Source organism: Mustela nigripes, chromosome 2, assembly GCF_022355385.1.
Source record: "Mustela nigripes isolate SB6536 chromosome 2, MUSNIG.SB6536, whole genome shotgun sequence".
Lineage (NCBI taxonomy): Eukaryota > Metazoa > Chordata > Mammalia > Carnivora > Mustelidae > Mustela > Mustela nigripes.
In genome coordinates this window covers 170,855,625-170,874,200 of record NC_081558.1, presented here as the reverse complement: position 1 = coordinate 170,874,200, position 18,576 = coordinate 170,855,625, and the positions used below count along the sequence as shown (strand labels likewise).

At 37.4% G+C, this 18,576-nt stretch overlaps 1 protein-coding gene across 16 annotated transcripts in view; it reads right to left on the bottom strand.

Moving 5' to 3' along the window:
* The window catches only part of ABI3BP (ABI family member 3 binding protein), a 252,672-nt gene that overhangs the window by 52,305 nt on the left and 181,791 nt on the right, over positions 1-18,576 (bottom strand). For 11 of the 16 annotated variants that reach the window (XM_059392066.1, XM_059392069.1, XM_059392077.1 and 8 more), the window contains 5 exons: positions 16,824-16,898; positions 10,115-10,174; positions 4,106-4,153; positions 3,175-3,255; positions 1,016-1,090 (listed from right to left, as the gene is read on the bottom strand). In XM_059392066.1, coding sequence (XP_059248049.1) covers positions 1,016-1,090; positions 3,175-3,255; positions 4,106-4,153; positions 10,115-10,174; positions 16,824-16,898 — 339 coding nt within the window. The remainder of the gene's footprint in view (positions 1-1,015; positions 1,091-3,174; positions 3,256-4,105; positions 4,154-10,114; positions 10,175-16,823; positions 16,899-18,576) is intronic. The other 5 variants (XM_059392067.1, XM_059392082.1, XM_059392081.1 and 2 more) reach the window with 3 other exon arrangements.

Here is an 18,576-nt window from a genome sequence, read left to right as displayed (position 1 = left end):
GGTAATAAGGTAAGTAATAAATGTTTAAAACATAATAAAAAATGAAACCAAACTAGTAAAAGAAGATTGAGAACATTTATAAGAACTATGCTATGCCATAAAGTGTTCTAGTCATCTTTATTTAGAATATGTACTGCTCTACTTATTATAAAATATCTTAAAATCAGATTTTCTAATAATTTTTCTTACTTCAAATTTCTTATACCAAATATTCTCCACTAATTATAACTGACAATAAATAAAATCAATGTGTTTTCCAAGTTCTTAAACAAAAGTTTACTTTTGTCTTTTGGGCAACCTGCCATATGAAAGATGTAGAGGTGAACAAAAGGGATCATTTAGAACAGAAAGAAAAAAAAATCCAAAATACCAGACATCCACAGCTGGTTATAACCTAAGTAGGATAGAAAAATATATAAAGGATAGACTCCTGAGAACATGGAGATAGAACTTTGTGTAGGCAAGTTCGTTTCCCAAGAAGTAGAAAGGAAGAAATAAAAGGAAATAGCCCCCAAACCTTCCTTTGATATTTAAATATAAGTTGTCTTAAAAAACCGATTCTTCTCCTTACTAGTTTCCATCCTCAGGCTACAGTATCAATGTGCTTATGTAATAGAGGAGATGGGCCAGAGGGAGGCAGAGAGAGAGCACAGGAAGGATGGGGAGAAGGAGAAGAATGGGGAATTAAAAAAGCTAATATGGATTCTTATTTATCAGATGTGGAAAATGAAACAAATGAAGATTAAACAAACTAAAAAAGCATGGTGGGAGGAGGCTTTCATTCTTAGTTCTCAGTATCACATGGTCAACCCTACATTCAAAAGCAACGTTCTAACTAAATAAACTGTCTTTCCTACATTCAAGCGGTGTACATATAAATATTCTTATTCAGCTGATATTCTGCACCTATATTAATTCACTGTGATGAAAACAGACATTCTGAAAAGAAAATTTCTTTCCTCATTAAAAATGAAAATAAATAGTTTACTATACAGAAGTGGGGATATAGCATTACCCTGAGTTGTCACCAATTCAGTTGTTAGTGGAATCTTAGTTGTGAAGAATTTCTGAATGGAGTGGTCGGTCTCTTCTGGGGAAAAACACAGTAAGATTGGTGGCTTTCAGTAATTATCATCATGAACATATCAAAAAACCCCACATTTCTTTCTGCCCCAGTGGAAATTACATTTATAAGTATGCCTTGTCATCACAAAATTTCAAGGTTAAAGGTATATTTTAATAATTCATTTATTATATATGCTATCTTCTTGCCCTATTCTTTTAATGATTATTGTAAGGATTTCCAAAAACTTTAAGTTCGCAATTACTGTTTCATGATCCTGGACTTGGTCGTTCCAAACTGTGCCTCGCAACTGTTTTTATATATTACTGTCTTCATGCCTCCCATGTCATAAACTCCATAAGTTATTTATGTGAAAAGAAATACATGGTATGAAAACAGGTGCATTTATACTGTATAAGAATAAATAGTCTTCTATTTATGTGATGTGAGAGTCAAAGTTTATTGACATTTTTCTGGCAAAATAAGAAAACTAAGTGTGGCACTACTTCTACTTCCATATTTTATTGAAGTCATCACAGCATCATATAGACACAGAAATTACTTTGCCACTTTACCACACCTTGTGTCCAAGAAAGTACTTGGGGCATAGAATACACTGTTGTCTTTTTTTTCCTGCCCTGGTTTATAATATGGATTCTGCTCGTAACAGATATACTTGTGACTATTGGCAGGCGATGGCTCTTGCTTCAATAAACCAAGGTACACTAAAATAAATAGGGTGTAGAAGCTACATAACAAATCTAGCAATGGTTCTTGAAAAGTACTTTTGACTTTACGGTCATGTATGATGTTCACTTTGTGGATATGGCTAGAATAGATGAATATTTGAGAATTAGGGTGTGTTTGCTCAGTTTTAAATTTGTTCCTTTAAAAGGGATTTCATTTTGAAATATGATCAGTAACTTCATTTCAGTACACACACACACAGGACAGATTTATTTTAAAAGGGATGAAGGGAGGAAAATAAGACCACAGATTTAAATAAACACAGCCATGTTAGATGTATTGTGGACAGGGCAAAGGAATCAACAAACACAAGCTGGGAATTCTTGTTTTCTGATTTATTTTCAATCTAGGGTCAGGCAAACCGGGGTTTTCCATGCTGTGAAAGTTTGGTACTGAACTGAAAGCATGGCTCACTCACCCCCACTAACCTTCCAGAGGCACCATCCTTATTTCTCCAGGAGAGTCACATGCTCATCATATTAGCCTGAACACCATTCTCTGAAATGCCTCTCTCCCATCTGTCTTTAACCCGAAAGAACCCTTCACATGTTTAACTTCAACTCTCACTCCAGCTTGAAAATCTGGTGTAAATGTTGCCTCCTCCCCTGATGCACCCAGTATTTGGCTTCTTTAACATGTTGCTCATTTCTCTACCACACTCATTTGTATAGCATTGAGGTGAATCCCAGGAGCTCTGGTGACTGAGTATCCAGGTTCCAATTCAGCTCTGACATTAGCTGTGTGACTTAGCCCAATTTTTAATTCTCTTTATGCCTCAATTCTCTAATCTATAAAATGGGGCAAGTAATAGAATCTATCTCAGCATTGTGGGATTTAAATGAAAACATTACACATAGTGCACTGGGGGACAATGAAAAAGCACTATTATCACTAATCCTGTTTCTTCATATTAGATGCTGAGCTCTCCAGAGAAAGTACTCCCCCTTAAAAACAGTTTCTTTTTTGGAACTCCCATTGTTTAACATTTCACTCAACACCCATAAAATACTCAATAAATTGAGAATGAAATTTTTCTTCCCAAAGGTGGTTTCAAATATGGGAAAAAAGCAACAAAAAGTATAGCACTGATACACTTTGGGAACATTCCTCTCTTTGAACAGCTAAAATTTTGTTGAGATATTTTAAAATATTCTCATTTTCAATTGAAAACCAGCATAAATATTAGAAGGACAAATATATGGTTAATGTAAAAGAATCAAGTGAATGGATTTTTTTATAATGGTAAAAAAAGAGACCCTCTATTGTTTAGAATCATTGATATACACAATGTACACATAGCTACTTCAAAAGCAATCCCTGAAAGATAGGTCCTTATTGGGCTGAAATATGAAAACTAAATTTACCCAGAGTAGTCTGCAGTTCCTCCTCACCAGTACTTGGTGAAATCATGGGTATAAAAGGGCTGCCTCGTGTCTCTAAAGGAGCTGCAAAAGAAAAGCATGAGTGTTGTCAATCTGTAGATGCAAAAGCCAGCACCAGACCAGAATATTACATGAGATTCCTTCATTTGACACAGATAAAGGAAAACATGAAATGGGTCATGAAGAAGAAAGTTAGATGTACACAGAACCTTCAGGAAAATGACTGTGGAATATAAGAATAATGGTCCTCAACTGTTTTTTTTTTTTTTCTCCCTCCCACCAGGACAGATAAGAAATAACATTCTTGGGCTTGACACACTTCATGACCATCCCTGGTTAAGATGGGGTATAAGTTAGAAACAGTCCTTGTCTGTCAACCACAAGTCTCTTTCTCCCTCGCATTCAAGAGAACATACATGGTTACAAAAGTGAGTGAAAATATTCATTATTGCAGTGGTCATCTGAAGTCTCCTCAAGTTTATTTTTAAAAGTAAACCATTGGCAAAGTTTAGTATTTTGATCAACATTAAAAATAATTACTTGTCAGAACCTTTCCTAACTTGTCATGTGCTAGTGTGTTGTAGCACTATAGCTGAGAACCATTAAACATGCAGAAAATGTTAACTAGATGGGCATGAGCATGTGGACTCATTCTGAACATGGAAGTAAATGAAGTAGATACAAATGAACTCAGTAAGAAGTGGTCTTAAGTTGGTCTTCAGAACAGTGAAGTTGGTCTTTAGAACAGTGAAGACATTGCTATTGTATTTTGCAAAGAGCAAGAGTAATGAGAATGAGATGATGAGGTGGATTGAGAAGAGATGATGATTCAATATGACAAATTGAGAAAGACCTGCAATTGGACCATAGCAAAGAAAACAATTAGAGGTGGTTTGTAGAGGAAAACCATTACCTATTGTTGTCTCTGGTAGGTCAAGTCTAAAGGTAACGGGTTGCAGAACTAGGCCAAAAGCAAATCAAGGAAATATATTTATGAAAATTACTACTTGGTAAAGTAAACATCACTTCTGTATTTATGCTTCTTTTTTAAAATTTTTTATTTTTTTATAAACATATATTTTTATCCCCAGGGGTACGGGTCTGTGAATCACCAGGTTTACACACTTCACAGCACTCACCAAAGCACATACCCTCCCCAATGTCCATAATCCCACCCCCTTCTCCCAAACCCCCTCCCCCCAGCAACCCTCAGTTTGTTTTGTGAGATTAAGAGTCACTTATGGTTTGTCTCCCTCCCCATTCCATCTTGTTTCATTGATTCTTCTTCTACCCACTTAAGCCGCCATGTTGCATCACCACTTCCTCATATCAGGGAGATCATATGAAATCTTGCCATTTGCGACAACATGGATGGAACTAGAGTGTATCATGTATTTATGCTTCTATTTGAACATTTAAACTTTCTCGAAGAATCATAATAAATATAAGAAAATTCTACATATTAGATGACACTTAGGAAAATTCAGCTAAAACTTCAAAGGTCTCAGAGAGCACAGCCAGAGAGGGAGTGGGAACCACAAGGTGAAGCCACGAACGGGAGCCATGAGCCAGAGACATGAGCCAGGCTGTCCAGGCACCCATGGAACTCACAGCATGCCGGGGGTGGGACTGGCCTGGCCAAGCGTGCTGGTGCCACAACCGCAGGCAGGCGCCACTCATGCCTGGGCCACTGTGCTCTTGGGCTCTGCTTTGGGGTGCACCTTGCCTGGATTGTGGTCGATATATTCAGCTATACATCCCCTCAACCACCTCTCACCAAAATGACTAGGAGGAGGAACACCCAACAGAGGAAAAACTCAGAGACTGTGCCCTCTGCCAGAGAACTATTGGATATGGACATAAACAGTATGTCAGAAAGGTGTTGCAATTATCCAAGCAATGGCTAGGTTGGAGAAGACCGTTAGTGACAACATAGAATCTCTAAGGGCGGAAGTGAGAGCCAGTCTGGCAGAAGTTAAAAATGCTATCAATGAGATCCAATCTAATCTAATCTAAATACTCTATCAGCTTGGTAACTGAGGCAGAAGATCAAATTAGTGATCTAGAAGACAAACTGATAGAAAAGAAGGATCAGGAGGAGGCTTGGAACAAACAGTGTAGAAGCCATGAGAACAGAATTAGGGAAATAAATGACATTTCAATGTCAGAATTATTGGGATACCTGAGGGGATGGAGAAAGAGAGAAGACTAGAAGATATAGTTGGACAAATTCTGGATGAAAATTTCCTTAATCTGAGGAATGGAACAAGTTTTAGTGTCCTAGAGGCAGAATGGACACCCCCTAAGATCAACAAGTCTAGAAAGACAACCAGACACTTAATTGTGAAATTCATGAATCATAATTTCAGACAGGAGGTCTTAAGGGCAGCTAGGGGGAAGAGATTCCTTATGTACAGAGGAAGTACCATCAGAATAACATCAGACCTGTCCACAGAAACCTGGCAAGCCAGAAAGGGCTGGCAAGACATATTCAGGACACTAAATGAGAAGAATATGCAGCCAAGAATATACTTCATCTAGCAAGGCTGACATTCAGAATGGATGGAGAGATAAAGAATTTCCAAGACCAGCAAGGTTTAAAAGAGTATGTGACCACCAAGCCAGCACTACAAGAAATGTTAAGGGAAGTTCTATAAAAGAAGGAAGAACCCAAGAGTGACACAGAACAGGAATCTAAAGAGACAATCTATAAAAACAGGGACTTCACAGGCAACATGATTTTAATAAAAACATATCATTCAATAATAATTCTCAATGTGAACAGCCTAAATGCTCCCATAAAATGGCACGGGGTTGCAGATTGGATAAAATGAGGGGACCTGTCCATATGCTGTCCACAATTTGGAACCTAAAGATACATTCAGACTGAAAATGAAAGGATGGAGAACCATCTTTCATGCCAATGGGCCCAAAAGAAAGCTGGGGTAGTCATTCTCATTATCAGATAAATTAGATTTTAAGCTAAAGACTGTAGTAAGAGATAAAGAAGGACACTACATCATTCTTAAAGGATCTATCCACCAAGAAGATCTAACAATTGTAAATATTTATGCCCCCAACATGGGAGCAGCCAACTACATAAGCCAACTGTTACTCAAAATAAAGAGTCATATTGATATGAATACATTAATTGTAGGGGATCTTAACATGCCACTCTCAATAACAGACAGATCATCCAAGCAGAAAATCAATGAAGAAATAAAAGCATTGAATGACACATTGGACCAGATGGATCTCATAGATATATACAGAACATTCCACCCTAAAATAACAGAATATTCATTCTTCTGGAGCACATATGGAACTGTCTCCAGAATAGACCATATACTGGGCCACAAATCAGAGCTCAACTGATACCAAAAGACTGAGATTATTCCCTGCATGTTCTCAGACCACAATGCTTCGAAACTGGAACTCAACTAAAAGAAAAAGTTTGGAAGGAATTCAAATACTTAGAAGCTAAAGACCATCCTGCTCAAGAATGTTAAGATCAACTAGGAAATCAAAGAAGAACTTAAACAATTCATGAAAACCAATGAGAATGAAAACACATTGGTCCAAAACCTATGCAATATGGCAAAGGTATTCCTAAGGGGGAAATACATAGCCATCCAAGTCTCACTCAAAAAAATTGAAAAATCCCAAATACACCAACTCTCTTTACACCTTAAAGAACTGGAAAATCAATAACAAATTAAGCAATCCCCATGCACAAGAAGAGAAATAATCAAGATTAGAGCAGAGATCAATGAGTCAGAAACTAGAGATACAGTAGAACACATCAACAAAACTAGAAGCTGGTTCTTTCAAAGAATCAATAAAATCAATAAACCACTGGCCAAACTAATCCAAAAGAAAAGAGAGAGGACCCAAATTAATAAAATTATGAGAGAAAGGGGAAAGATCACTACTAACACCAAGGAAATAGAAACAATCATCAGAAATTATTATCAATAGTTATATGCCAATAAGTTAAGCAACCTGGAAGAAACGGATGCATTTCTGGAAACCTATAAACTTCTAAGACTGAAACAGGAAGAAACTGACAACCTGAATAGACCAATATCTAGTAACAAGATTGAAACAGTGATCAAAAACCTCCCCCAAAAAACAAGAGCTCAGGACCTGATGGATTCCCTGGGGAGTTCTACCAAACATTCAAAGAAGAAATAATACCTATTCTCCTGAAGCTGTTTCAAAAAATGGAAACAGGGGCACAGGGTGGCTCAGTGCGTTAAAGCCTCTGCCTTCAGCTCAGGTCATGATCCCAGGGTCCTGGGATCGAGCCCCGCATCAGGCTCTCTGCTCAGTGGGGAGCCTGCATCCCCTCTCTTTCTCTCTGCCTGCCTCTCTGCCTATTTGTGATCTCTGTCTGTCAAATAAATAAATAAAATCTTAAAAAAAAAGAAACAGAAGGAAAACTTCTGGACTCGTTTTAGGAAGACAGCATTACCCTGATCCCCAAACTAGGCAAAGACCCTCATCAAAAAGGAGAAATTCAGACCAATATCCCTGATGAATATGGATGCCAAGATTCTCAACAAGATCCTTGCTCATAGGATCCAACAGTACATTAAAAAGATAATCCCACCATGACCAGGTGGGATTTATCTCTGGGATTCAAGGGTGGTTCAACATTCACAAATCAATCAATGTGATAGAAAAAATCAATAAGAGAATACAGAAGAAACACATGGTTCTCTGAATTAGTGCAGAAAAAGCATTTGACAAAATACTGCATCCTTTCTTGATTAAAACTCTTCAAAGTATAGGGATAGAGGTAACATTCCTCAATTTCATAAAATCTATCTATGAAGAACACACAGTGAATATCATTCTCAATGGGGAAAAGCTGACAGCCTTCTCTTTGAGATCAGAAACACAACAAGGATGCCCACTCTCACCACTGTTGTTCCACATAGTACTAGAAGTTCTAGAAACATCAATCAGACAACAAAAAGAAATCAAATTGGCAAAGAAGTTGTTAAACTCTCTCTTTGTGGATGACATGATACTTTATATGGAAAACTCAAAAGACTCCACCCCAAACTACTAGAACTCATATAGCAATTCAGTAATGTGGCAGGATACAAAATTAATGTACAGAAATCAGTTGCTTTCTTATACACTAACAAGGAAAATACAGAAATAGAAATTAGAGAATCGATTCCATTAACTATAGCACCAAGAACCATAAGATACCTTGGAATAAACCTAACCAAAGAGGTAAAGGATCTGTACTTGAGAAACTACAGAACACTCACGAAAGAAATGAAGAAGACACAAAAAGATGGAAAAGCATTCCATACTCATGGACTGGAAGAATAAGCAGTGTTAAAATGTCTATGCTTCCCAGAGCAATCTATACTTCCAATGCCATCTGGATCAAAATTCCACCAACATTTTTCAAAGTGCTGGAACAAACAATCCCAAAATTTATATGGAAGCAGGAAAGACCCCGAATTGCTAAGAAAATTTTGAAAAAGAAAAACAAAACTGGGAGCATCATGTTGCCTGATTTCAAGCTTTACTACAAAGCTGTGATCACCAAGACAGCATGGCACTGGCACAAAAACAGACACATAGGCCAGTGGAACGGAGTAGAGTCCAGACATGGACCCACAACTCTATGGTCAAATCTTCTTCAACAAAGCAGGAAAAAATATCCAGTGGAAAAAAGCCAGTCTCTTCAATAAATGGTGCTGGGAAAATTGGACAGCTCTGTGTAGAAGAATGAAACTTGACCATCTCTTACACCGTACACGAAGATAAAATTGATAAAATACCTCAATGTGAGGTCTGAATCTATCAAAATCCTAGAGGAGAACATAGGAAGTAACTTCTTTGACATCGTCCATAGCAACTTCTTTCAAGACATTCTCCAAAGGCAAAGGAAACAAAAGCAAAAATGAACTTTTGGGACTTCATAAAGATCAAAACTTTTGCACAGCACAGGAAATAGTCAACAGAACAAAGAGGCAACCCATGGAATGGGAGAAGATATTTGCAAATGACACTACAGACAAAGGGCTGATATCCAAATCTATAAAGAATTCCTCAAACTCAACACTCAGAAAACAGATAATCGTGTCAAAAAATGGGCAGAAGACATGAACAGACACTTCTCCAAAGAAGACATATAAATGGCTAATGGACACATGAAAAAATGTTCATCATCATTAGCCATCAGGGATATTCAAATCAAAACCATGTTGAGATACCACTTCACACCAGTTAGAATGGCCAAATTAACAAGATGGTAAACGACAAGTGTTGGAAGGGATGTGGAGAAAGGGGAACCCTCTTACACCGTTGGTGGGAATGCAAGTTGGTACAGCCACTTTGGAAAACAAATTCCTTAAGAAATTAAAAATAGAACTATCCTATGACCCTGCAATTGTGCTACTTGGTATTTACCCCAAAGATACAGATGTAGTGAAAAGAAGGGCCCTCTGTACCCCAATGTTCACAGCAGCAATGGCCACAATTGCCAAACTGTGGAAAGAGCCAAGATGTCCTTCAACAGAGGAGTAGATAAAGAAGATATGGTCCATACATACAATGGAGTATTATGCCTCCATCAGAAAGGATGAGTATCCAACTTTTGTATTAACATGGACAGTACTGGAGGAGATTATGCTCAGCAAAAAAAGATAAGCAGAGAGAGTCAATTATCATATGGTTTCACTTACTTGTGGAGCATAAGGAATAAAATGATAATGAAAATGAAAAAATTCATGCAGTTTATAAGATTAAATCTTCACAAAAAGGAAATATACATTCTATATCCATAATTTTCTCTAAACTTCTTCCATATCACAATGATTAAAAATGTATTTATCTCAAGAACATTTTTCAAAAAACATACTTCCTAACTGGGAAAAGAGAATAATTTATTTACCAGGTTCGCTCTGAGAGACTTCAGGGTCTGGTTTAGGGGGAAGGAGCACATCTCTTGGAACTGAAAGAAAAAAGATTATCAAACACTGTACTTTAAATGCCACATCTGGAGTGAAACCCAACCCACAGATAGAGTATCCTGGAAAACATGAATAAAGCAAAGGTATTTTCACAATGGCTAAAAAGTAAAGCCAAGAAGATGACTGTTTTATTCAAAATGAAAAAAGTCACTGTTAAAGGTGGTTCTGAGGACAATTAAATAAATTTGGTTGCAGTTCTTTATGAATCCTCTCTTGGGAGGGGGGCAGGGAAGAGGAAATAAGTAATGGCATTAAACACAAGAAGGTGACTCAAGTCAGTAAAGCATGTGACTCTCAATCACAGGGTTGTAGGCTCAAGATCCATATTGGGTTTACAGATTACTTGAAAAATCAAGTCTTAAAAAAAAAAAGAAGGAAAAAGTTAGTTTTTGCTTGAGGTGGTTAGTTACCATTTGATATTCATACTAAAAGTCCACTGAGAGGAAAAGAAAATGTATTATCCTAGATAAAGTACATGTAAATGGCCTATAAATCAAGAAAGACAGCATGGGGAGTTAGAGAGAAGGGAGTTAGGGGAAATTGGAAGGGGAAGTGAATCATGAGAGACTATGGACTCTGAAAAACAATCTGAGGGGTTTGAAGTGGCGGGAGGGTGGGAGGTTGGGGTACCAGGTGGTGGGTATTATTGAGGGCATGGAGCACTGGGTGGGATGAAAAAATAATGAATACTGTTATGCTGAAAATAAATAAATTTAATTAAAAAAAAAACAAAGACAGCAAGAAAGGCAAATTCTTGAATATGTAAGCAGAGAACAAAACTTTACTCTAAAAGGTACTCATAGTTATTCTGGGGGAGGAAATGGAGCAAGAGGAATCTACCCATCATTAGAAGCTACCACATGTAAAGTTTATGAAAGTGCTTGTAACATAGTAAATGCTAGATCAATGTTGCCATTTTTGTCATTCTTAGTGATGTGGCTTCCAGTACCTTACATTTCAGGGCCTCCTGACAGATAAGAGTATGACAACTAGGGACAAAAATGTCAGCTGAAAGAGACCTACTTATAGTAGGTCCCTGATACCCAGTACATTTTTAGAATTTTGGTAAAACAAAACAGTAGGCTGAAAATCTGATGCCTTAGGAAATCTGAGGAAAATACCAGGGTAAGTTGCCTATTATTAGCACCAGTTTTCTATGACAAAGTCTCCTTCCAAGAACAAGGTAAAGTGTTTCCTTGGCTCAGTTTCCCCATAAAGAGATCTTTATCAGTCCAAATCACTTGCTGAAAGGTTTTCCTACTTCAGTGAAGTTGTGACAAGTACCAGAATCTCTTTGGTAGACATTGTAATTTTCTTGCATCTTAAATGATGCTGGGGAAAAATTGGGGTTCATGCTAGAATTCTACTTCAGAAAAACACAAGGAAAGATTTGCACCATGAGGTAACCAAACACACTGTACCCACTAGTGTAGAGTGTAGTTTATAAAGAACTGACATTCTCTTTGTACTGCTTTTGGAGATCATATTTAACTTGCATTTCACAAGTATTCTTAGTCTAGGCCTCTAAGTCCCATTGAAGTTATAATTGTGGAATGTGGTACAGAGAGTAGGATCTTGATTCAATTAGAACTTTTATGAGCTAAAAGTTGTACAGAAACTTGAGAATTTGAATTTTTTAAAAAGATTTTATTTATTTATTTGAGAGAGAGAGACAGAGTGAGGGAGCATGAGAGGGGAGGTCAGAGGGAGAAGCAGACTCCCCATGGAGCTGGGAGCCTGATGTGGGACTTGATCCCGGGACTCCAGGATCATGACCTGAGTTGAAGGCAGAGGCTTAACCCACTGAGCCACCCAGACACCCCGAAAATTTGAATTAAAAAAAAAAACTTCAAAAAGATGAGTGGTCCACAAAAATTAGAGAAAACTTTCCACAATAGTGAACATTTGACCTTTGCTAGGTAGTGTTTTTGGGGATTCGAAGGGTAAAATATGGGAAATTCCCAGTTGTAAATCAAACTAAATGTTTATCTGGAAGGTGAAAGACTTTGATTTGTCTGTGTGAAGATCATGGCCATACAAAGCAGCCTGTGGTTTTTAAATACCCTAAAAGGCTACAGTTCTTAGCTATACAGACAGGAGCTGGATTAAGGAGAGGCAGAGAAAAAATGTGCTACCAATAAATCCTCTGTACTGTAAATACATTACTTGCTGCCTGCTTTCGTTTACTGTGGAATGTAGGCCAGGGTAATGTGGATTCCTGCTGCTGCAATTGGCACTTTTTAACCATGAAGTGATGATTTAATAAACTGTCACTGCAGACTTTCTAAAGCAGGTGAAATCAGTGGAAAGGAAAGAAAGAGAAATATCACAGGAAAGGGATATGAATCATCCTCTTACTCGGTCAACAGCAGCTCCAAGAAGTGAAACTTTTTTGCTTTTTTCCTGTGTAGCATTCCTTCAGATATTAAATTGAACGAAAGCATGATTTCTAAAAGCTAAATCTTCCATGTGGGGAGAAATTTTGTGTATTAATAATGACAATTTATATGAGAAGGTAGTTTTGATTTCCTTATAGGAATATTTTTATAATAACTATGTATAATTAATATATAATACTGGTATTATATATCTCAGACTCAATCATATTAGCCAACTTACCATTTATATTCACCAATTATATTACTCTCTTTTTTAATAAAGTGCACCAATCCAAAGAAAAATTCAACTAAGACATTTATGAATGGAAATGTCTAATCTGGACAAATGTAAATGAATGAACATGAATGTTTTGCTAGAATAGATGATAGAAATTAATCTGTTATTCTCTGATAAGGATGGTGGAATATGAAGTTCTCTTTTTAAAAATATTTTATTTATTTGAGAGAGAAAGACAGAGTGAGAGAACAAGCTGGGGAGAGGGGCAGAGAGAGAGGAAGAAGCAGAATCCCTCTTGAGCAGGGAGCCTAACATGGGGCTCAATCCCAGGACCCTGGGATCGTGACCTGGGCAGAAGGCAGACACTTAACTGACTGAGCCACCCAGGCACCCTGGAATATGTTTTCAATGAGATTTACTTCCACAGTTATCTACAAAGAGACTGAAGGTCTTGGAAAAGTAATACACATGGGCTGTACACCATTTTAATCTCTGAATTCTCTGGTCTTTATTCTAACCTTGTACCTTTAGGTCCCGTCTAGCAGGAAGCATGTCTCCATCTGTGTGGCGACCACTCTCTGCACTTTAGCTGTGCCATTGGGCCACCCCTTCTTCCAGAGCCTTTACCTTCCATTATTTCTATTACATGTTTCTCCATTAGTCCGTACCTATGATTTCCTCTCTCTTTGCCTATAAAACAGTCCAAATGCTCCAACATCCTAAAAATAATAATCATTTCCTTGATATGCCTTCCCTTTCAAACCACCCTTCCCTTGCTCTCATTCCTATAATCAAAAAACTTCATCTGCCTTTGCTTCTGGTCTCTCAATTGTATCTTCATCTGCTGTGGTCTGGCTTCCTCTTCAATGACCTCCTGCAACAGGAGGTCCAAAGTGCTTTATCCATAGCTCTCAAGTCCAAAGGCTCCAAAAACTTAGCCTTTTTCTTCACTAAATAGGTCAAAAAACCTGACTAGACCTGACTAAGGCGATTAACACTTTTTACTCATCTGGTGTGGTACAACTATTCATTCCTCCTACTGCAGACATAGTAATATATTTGGTGTATGTTCTGTTTTGCCTTTCTAAAACCTAAAACTGCTGGATTTTAATAGGCCCACAGGTTTTGGATATGGGTTTCTGGATCTGCACTGCCAAGTCCAGAATCTCCTCTGATTCCTTTCAAACTGTCATTGTGGACCATGCTTCCCTGCCTTACCTCCGGAAGCCCTTCTTCCTGATACTCTTCTATATTTCTGGTAGCAACTTCTGCTGGCTTCTCATCCCCTATCCATTTCCTAAATATAACTGTGTCCCCCAAGTCTTTGATCTCTAACTTCTCAGTCTATACTTTCTTTTGGGTGATGTCATTCACACACAAAATTTAATAACCTGCTTGATGTAGACAAGTGACTCCCACACCTATAACCCTTATTTTAAGTTTAGAAATCTCTAAATACATTTTGACCACCAGTTGGACATTCCCACTTTGAAGTCCTCCTGGCCCTCCAAACCCAGTATGCACAAACACAAGTGCTTATTCGCCACTGTGTTCTCTGCCTTAGTTAGTGGCATCGTCACCTACTACTTGCCCAAGCTAGAAGCAACAGTATCATCCTCTCCATAGCAAGACTCCTTGCCTACATCCAAGTGATTCTATTTCTAAAGGCATTTCAGCATTCTTCCTTCATTTCCTAACAGTGAAAATGCTTAAGTGTCCCTGTGAACTGGAATTTACCAGAAAGTAGTCACATATAACATTTGTGAGGATTGCATAACTTGCCAAAATTTGTCTGGTTCACTTCCAATGACTGAGGTATATCCAGATACCAGTGGGACATAAGAGTCACCATGAGGCCGAGAGCTCTTTGTTTAGAAATATATCTACAAAGAAAGCATAGCTCTGTTGAGCCAGGTATCAGAGTAAGTCCTTGCTCTGAATTTGAAATCATTCCCGAGGCAGATCTTAAGAAAATCCAGTTCTGTGTTGGTTCTGGACATGGCATGTGGGCTCAATTTGTCTAGATTCTTCATTAAATGGTATAGAGAGAATTCAACTGAGTGGCTGCAAGACATTTTTTAAAAGCCTAAGTGGATGAGACTTGTGCTACATCTAGGAATCTATAGAATGGAAGATCTGTGTGGCCAGTCCTAGACTGACTTAATGGATACAGATCGAAAAATTCAAGTTTGTTACTTCTGATACTTCTCAGATTAAATTTTGAGATAAACCTTGTGATAAAATATAACTGTCTTGATTTCAGCATTACATTTGACATTTTTAGACTTTTACAGAGCATCTATTTCTCTAGGATGCCAGTACATATTAAACCTATGTGTAAGTTCTCCTCTGCTTTCTGATATAGAACCTATAGGAGCTGGTAAACAAGGTCTTGGGTTCATTAGGAGGCAAACCTGCATCTAGATATGACCCAGAAACTGAACCCAAGAGAACCTAGTCTGTTTGAACACTCGTGAGAAAAACCAAAGGTTATTCTTATAGACACCACACCCCTGGAACAGCAGGGGAGCCCCTGATGAATAAATGGTGGGATGAGAACCAGGTTTAGAGATGGGACCCTAAATGAACATGCGGAACTGGAGAGTCAACAGAATAAGCCCAATGGAGGCACCACGGGGTAGTTTGTGCCAGTATTCAAGTGCTCAAACTTAAGGTTCAAATTTCTGTGAAAAAATAAGGTGAAATTAAGACAAATATTGGATATTTAAAAAGAAAAATATTTAATAATTAGATAGAGTTTAGTATTCAATATGGTTTAAGGATATTAAGTCACATTAGAACAGTATTACTCTAACAAAAGGGAAAAGCACACAAAACACTCAAACCTACTATGGTGATCATCAATGACTCAATTTCTGGGACATTTTTTCCCCTGCAAATGAAAATGAGAAGTTGACCTTTTGCAAGTGGGAAGATCAACTTTTTTCTTGTTGCTGTTTATAATACTGGCTCTTGCATTTAGTGGTGCAAATTGACATTCTAGACTTCAGAGCAAAGGAGACTCTCTCTGGCCTACTGCCACCTGCAACAACCAGACTATCTTACAATAGCAGTGGTAACCCCGCTTGCAAGTCTGGAAAACATTTACAGCAAGTGAATTCAGCCTTGCTTCCAAAATGCCATCATTTCATGCTGCAGCTTAGAAATCCTTTGGTTCTAGGAATGTTCTGTAGGCTTCTAGGAGCATGTAGAAATTTATAATAATTGGACCATTAAAAAGAAAGAAAAAATTATAGCCTTTTCCAGATACCTTAGATAAAAATTGGCTTTGTTTGGTGAGAGAACTGTTCCTCTTACAGTGGCTTCCTAAAGTCACTGAGGATCTAGAACATTGGTGGCAAAGCTCAGGAAATATCTGGGTCCTTGTAGTTCCCACACCAACTACTCCCACCAATATAAAATTATTCTCCCCATAAATGGACAAAAGTCCTTCTCAGATGATAGGCAAGAGACAGATTTGTAGCTAAACAAATTTTTTATGTATGTGAAATTTCTTATTTCTCAACCTAAGTTGTTGCTACATGAACTGATAAAGTAGAAATTGACCGAGAAAACCCCTCAGTGCTAGGTAGTGTAAAATTATGGAATCAAAGATAATGGATAAACATCACTTTCTCTGTTTGCAAAACATTTTATCACTTTTTTATGGGAAAAAACCCTGAAATTATTTTATCTTATTTTGGTGAACCATTTGAACATAGTATAGTTAACATTGGTAGGTTTATTTTTATAAGACAGAAAATATGAGAAGTTTAGTTATAAAGAAAATGTCTACCCTTGGCATAATTCTCTGACATTTGATTGAATCAGTAACTTATTATACAAGCAAATAGATAACCTATGGAACCTCTGAGATGGTCATATCATGGGTGATTCAACATGGTGTCAGAACATGAGTGAAATATTGCCCTTACACCTATCAGCTCTCAGGTGTCATGCAGCAGAGTGTGACAGGGGAATGAATTTGGTTTAAACATGAAATAAATCATTTACCAGGCAGAGTATATGATACTTCTGGACTTGGTGATGCTTTTGGCTTTGAAGTAATAGGCTGGGACACCTCGTGAGCTGAAAGAGAGAACTTAGATCATGAGTCATTTTGTTTCAGCATCTCCCAGTCCTGACTTAAAAAGAAAAGTACTGAAATGGGAACTAGATAGAAAAATAAACTTTAAGCTCTGAACATTTCTCAGAATTCCAGATGCTTTTAGAAAAATGATGTCTGAGAAACCACAAAATATGACTAAGCATAAGGGTAAGGTGGAGGATTTTTTTAAAAAATCTTTTCAGAAGAGATAATTATTTTATTTTTATTTTTTTTAAGCAATAACAAATTAATGCAGATGTGTTCTTCCTCTCTGGATGTTTGCTTGACTCCTCAAACCCAGTCTCATGTCTTTCTATGAAGATGAACTTAGTCAAGTCAGAGTAGAAGGCAATGAAGCATGCATAAAACAAGCTTAAAGTCAGTTCAGGCAACAGCAGAAAGGGAAGCAGGAGGGGCCAGAGTAGGCAGGCTTACATTCTACACCCCCTAAAATTCTGAGGCCCCACATAAATCCTTAAATGAGCAAGTTCATAAACTAAAATGGTCTTCCCACAACTGTTTCTTTGGAGTAATGAGTTGTTAATATAACAGATACCAGGAAAAAAAAGTCTAATTTATTTATAGCTCATTTTACAATTTCAAAAGTGGTTTTAGAAGAACTATGCTCTTTGATCCTTACCATAATGAGGGAAGAAAGGAATTATGAGCTCCACTTTAATGGTTTGGGTTAGTGACAGTCTGCCTGAGGTTACACAGTAATTAAGTATAGAGATGAGACTGGAGCTAAGTGCTAAGGTCTAGACATGAGCACTAGTTCCAAAGAGTTGGGATTTCTGGATCCAAGCACTGAGGTCACATTTTAACTTGTTTCTTATCTTTTAGGTGAATAAACCTGTCCTAACCCAAAGGGTGGCTGGTAGAATTAAATATGCAATGTCAAAATGATGTGAAAACTATAGGACTATAATAATTTTTTTTCCACTTCTACAAGACTTTTATAAATTTGACACTGATTTTTACAAGTTTGACAAATTTGACATCTGAGTATATTTTGATATTGTTTGCCCACATTGCTCATATCGTTTGCCTCATGCAAGCCAGAAGCACCCAGAGTTTTGATGGTTATAAGATTTCTAGGTATAAAATTAATTGGGTTGTTGACTATTACCTATGAACATAGGAATCTAAAAATCAAGCCTTTATTCAATGGCAAAATACTCTTGATGATTTGTACCAAACTTTTTATTCCACTTTGACCTAAAATGCCAAATACAGATTTAAATCTTGCCATCTAAGCATAAACAGGAAGAAAGGTGGTATGCCCGATTGTGAAATATCATTCTGAGAAAAGTAGTGGATGGACACACTGTGTTGCACTTGAATTTGTATTCACTACTGTCATGGAGCCCTTTAAAGTAAAATAGTAATAAATTGCATTTGGTATTATCTGATGCACATGACATTCTCCCACCCAAATGGCCTTTTGAAATTATAAGAGCTAACCAAGGTAAGGGAGAAGGTACTAAGATTTGAATATTTATACAAAACATCCTTAAAAGACTATAAAGAGGAACCCTCTTACATTGTTGGTGGGAATGCAAGTTGGTGCAGCCTCTTTGGGGAACAGTGTGGAGATTCCTCAAGAAATTAAAAATAGAACTTCCCTATGACCCTGCAATTGCACTACTGGGTATTTAC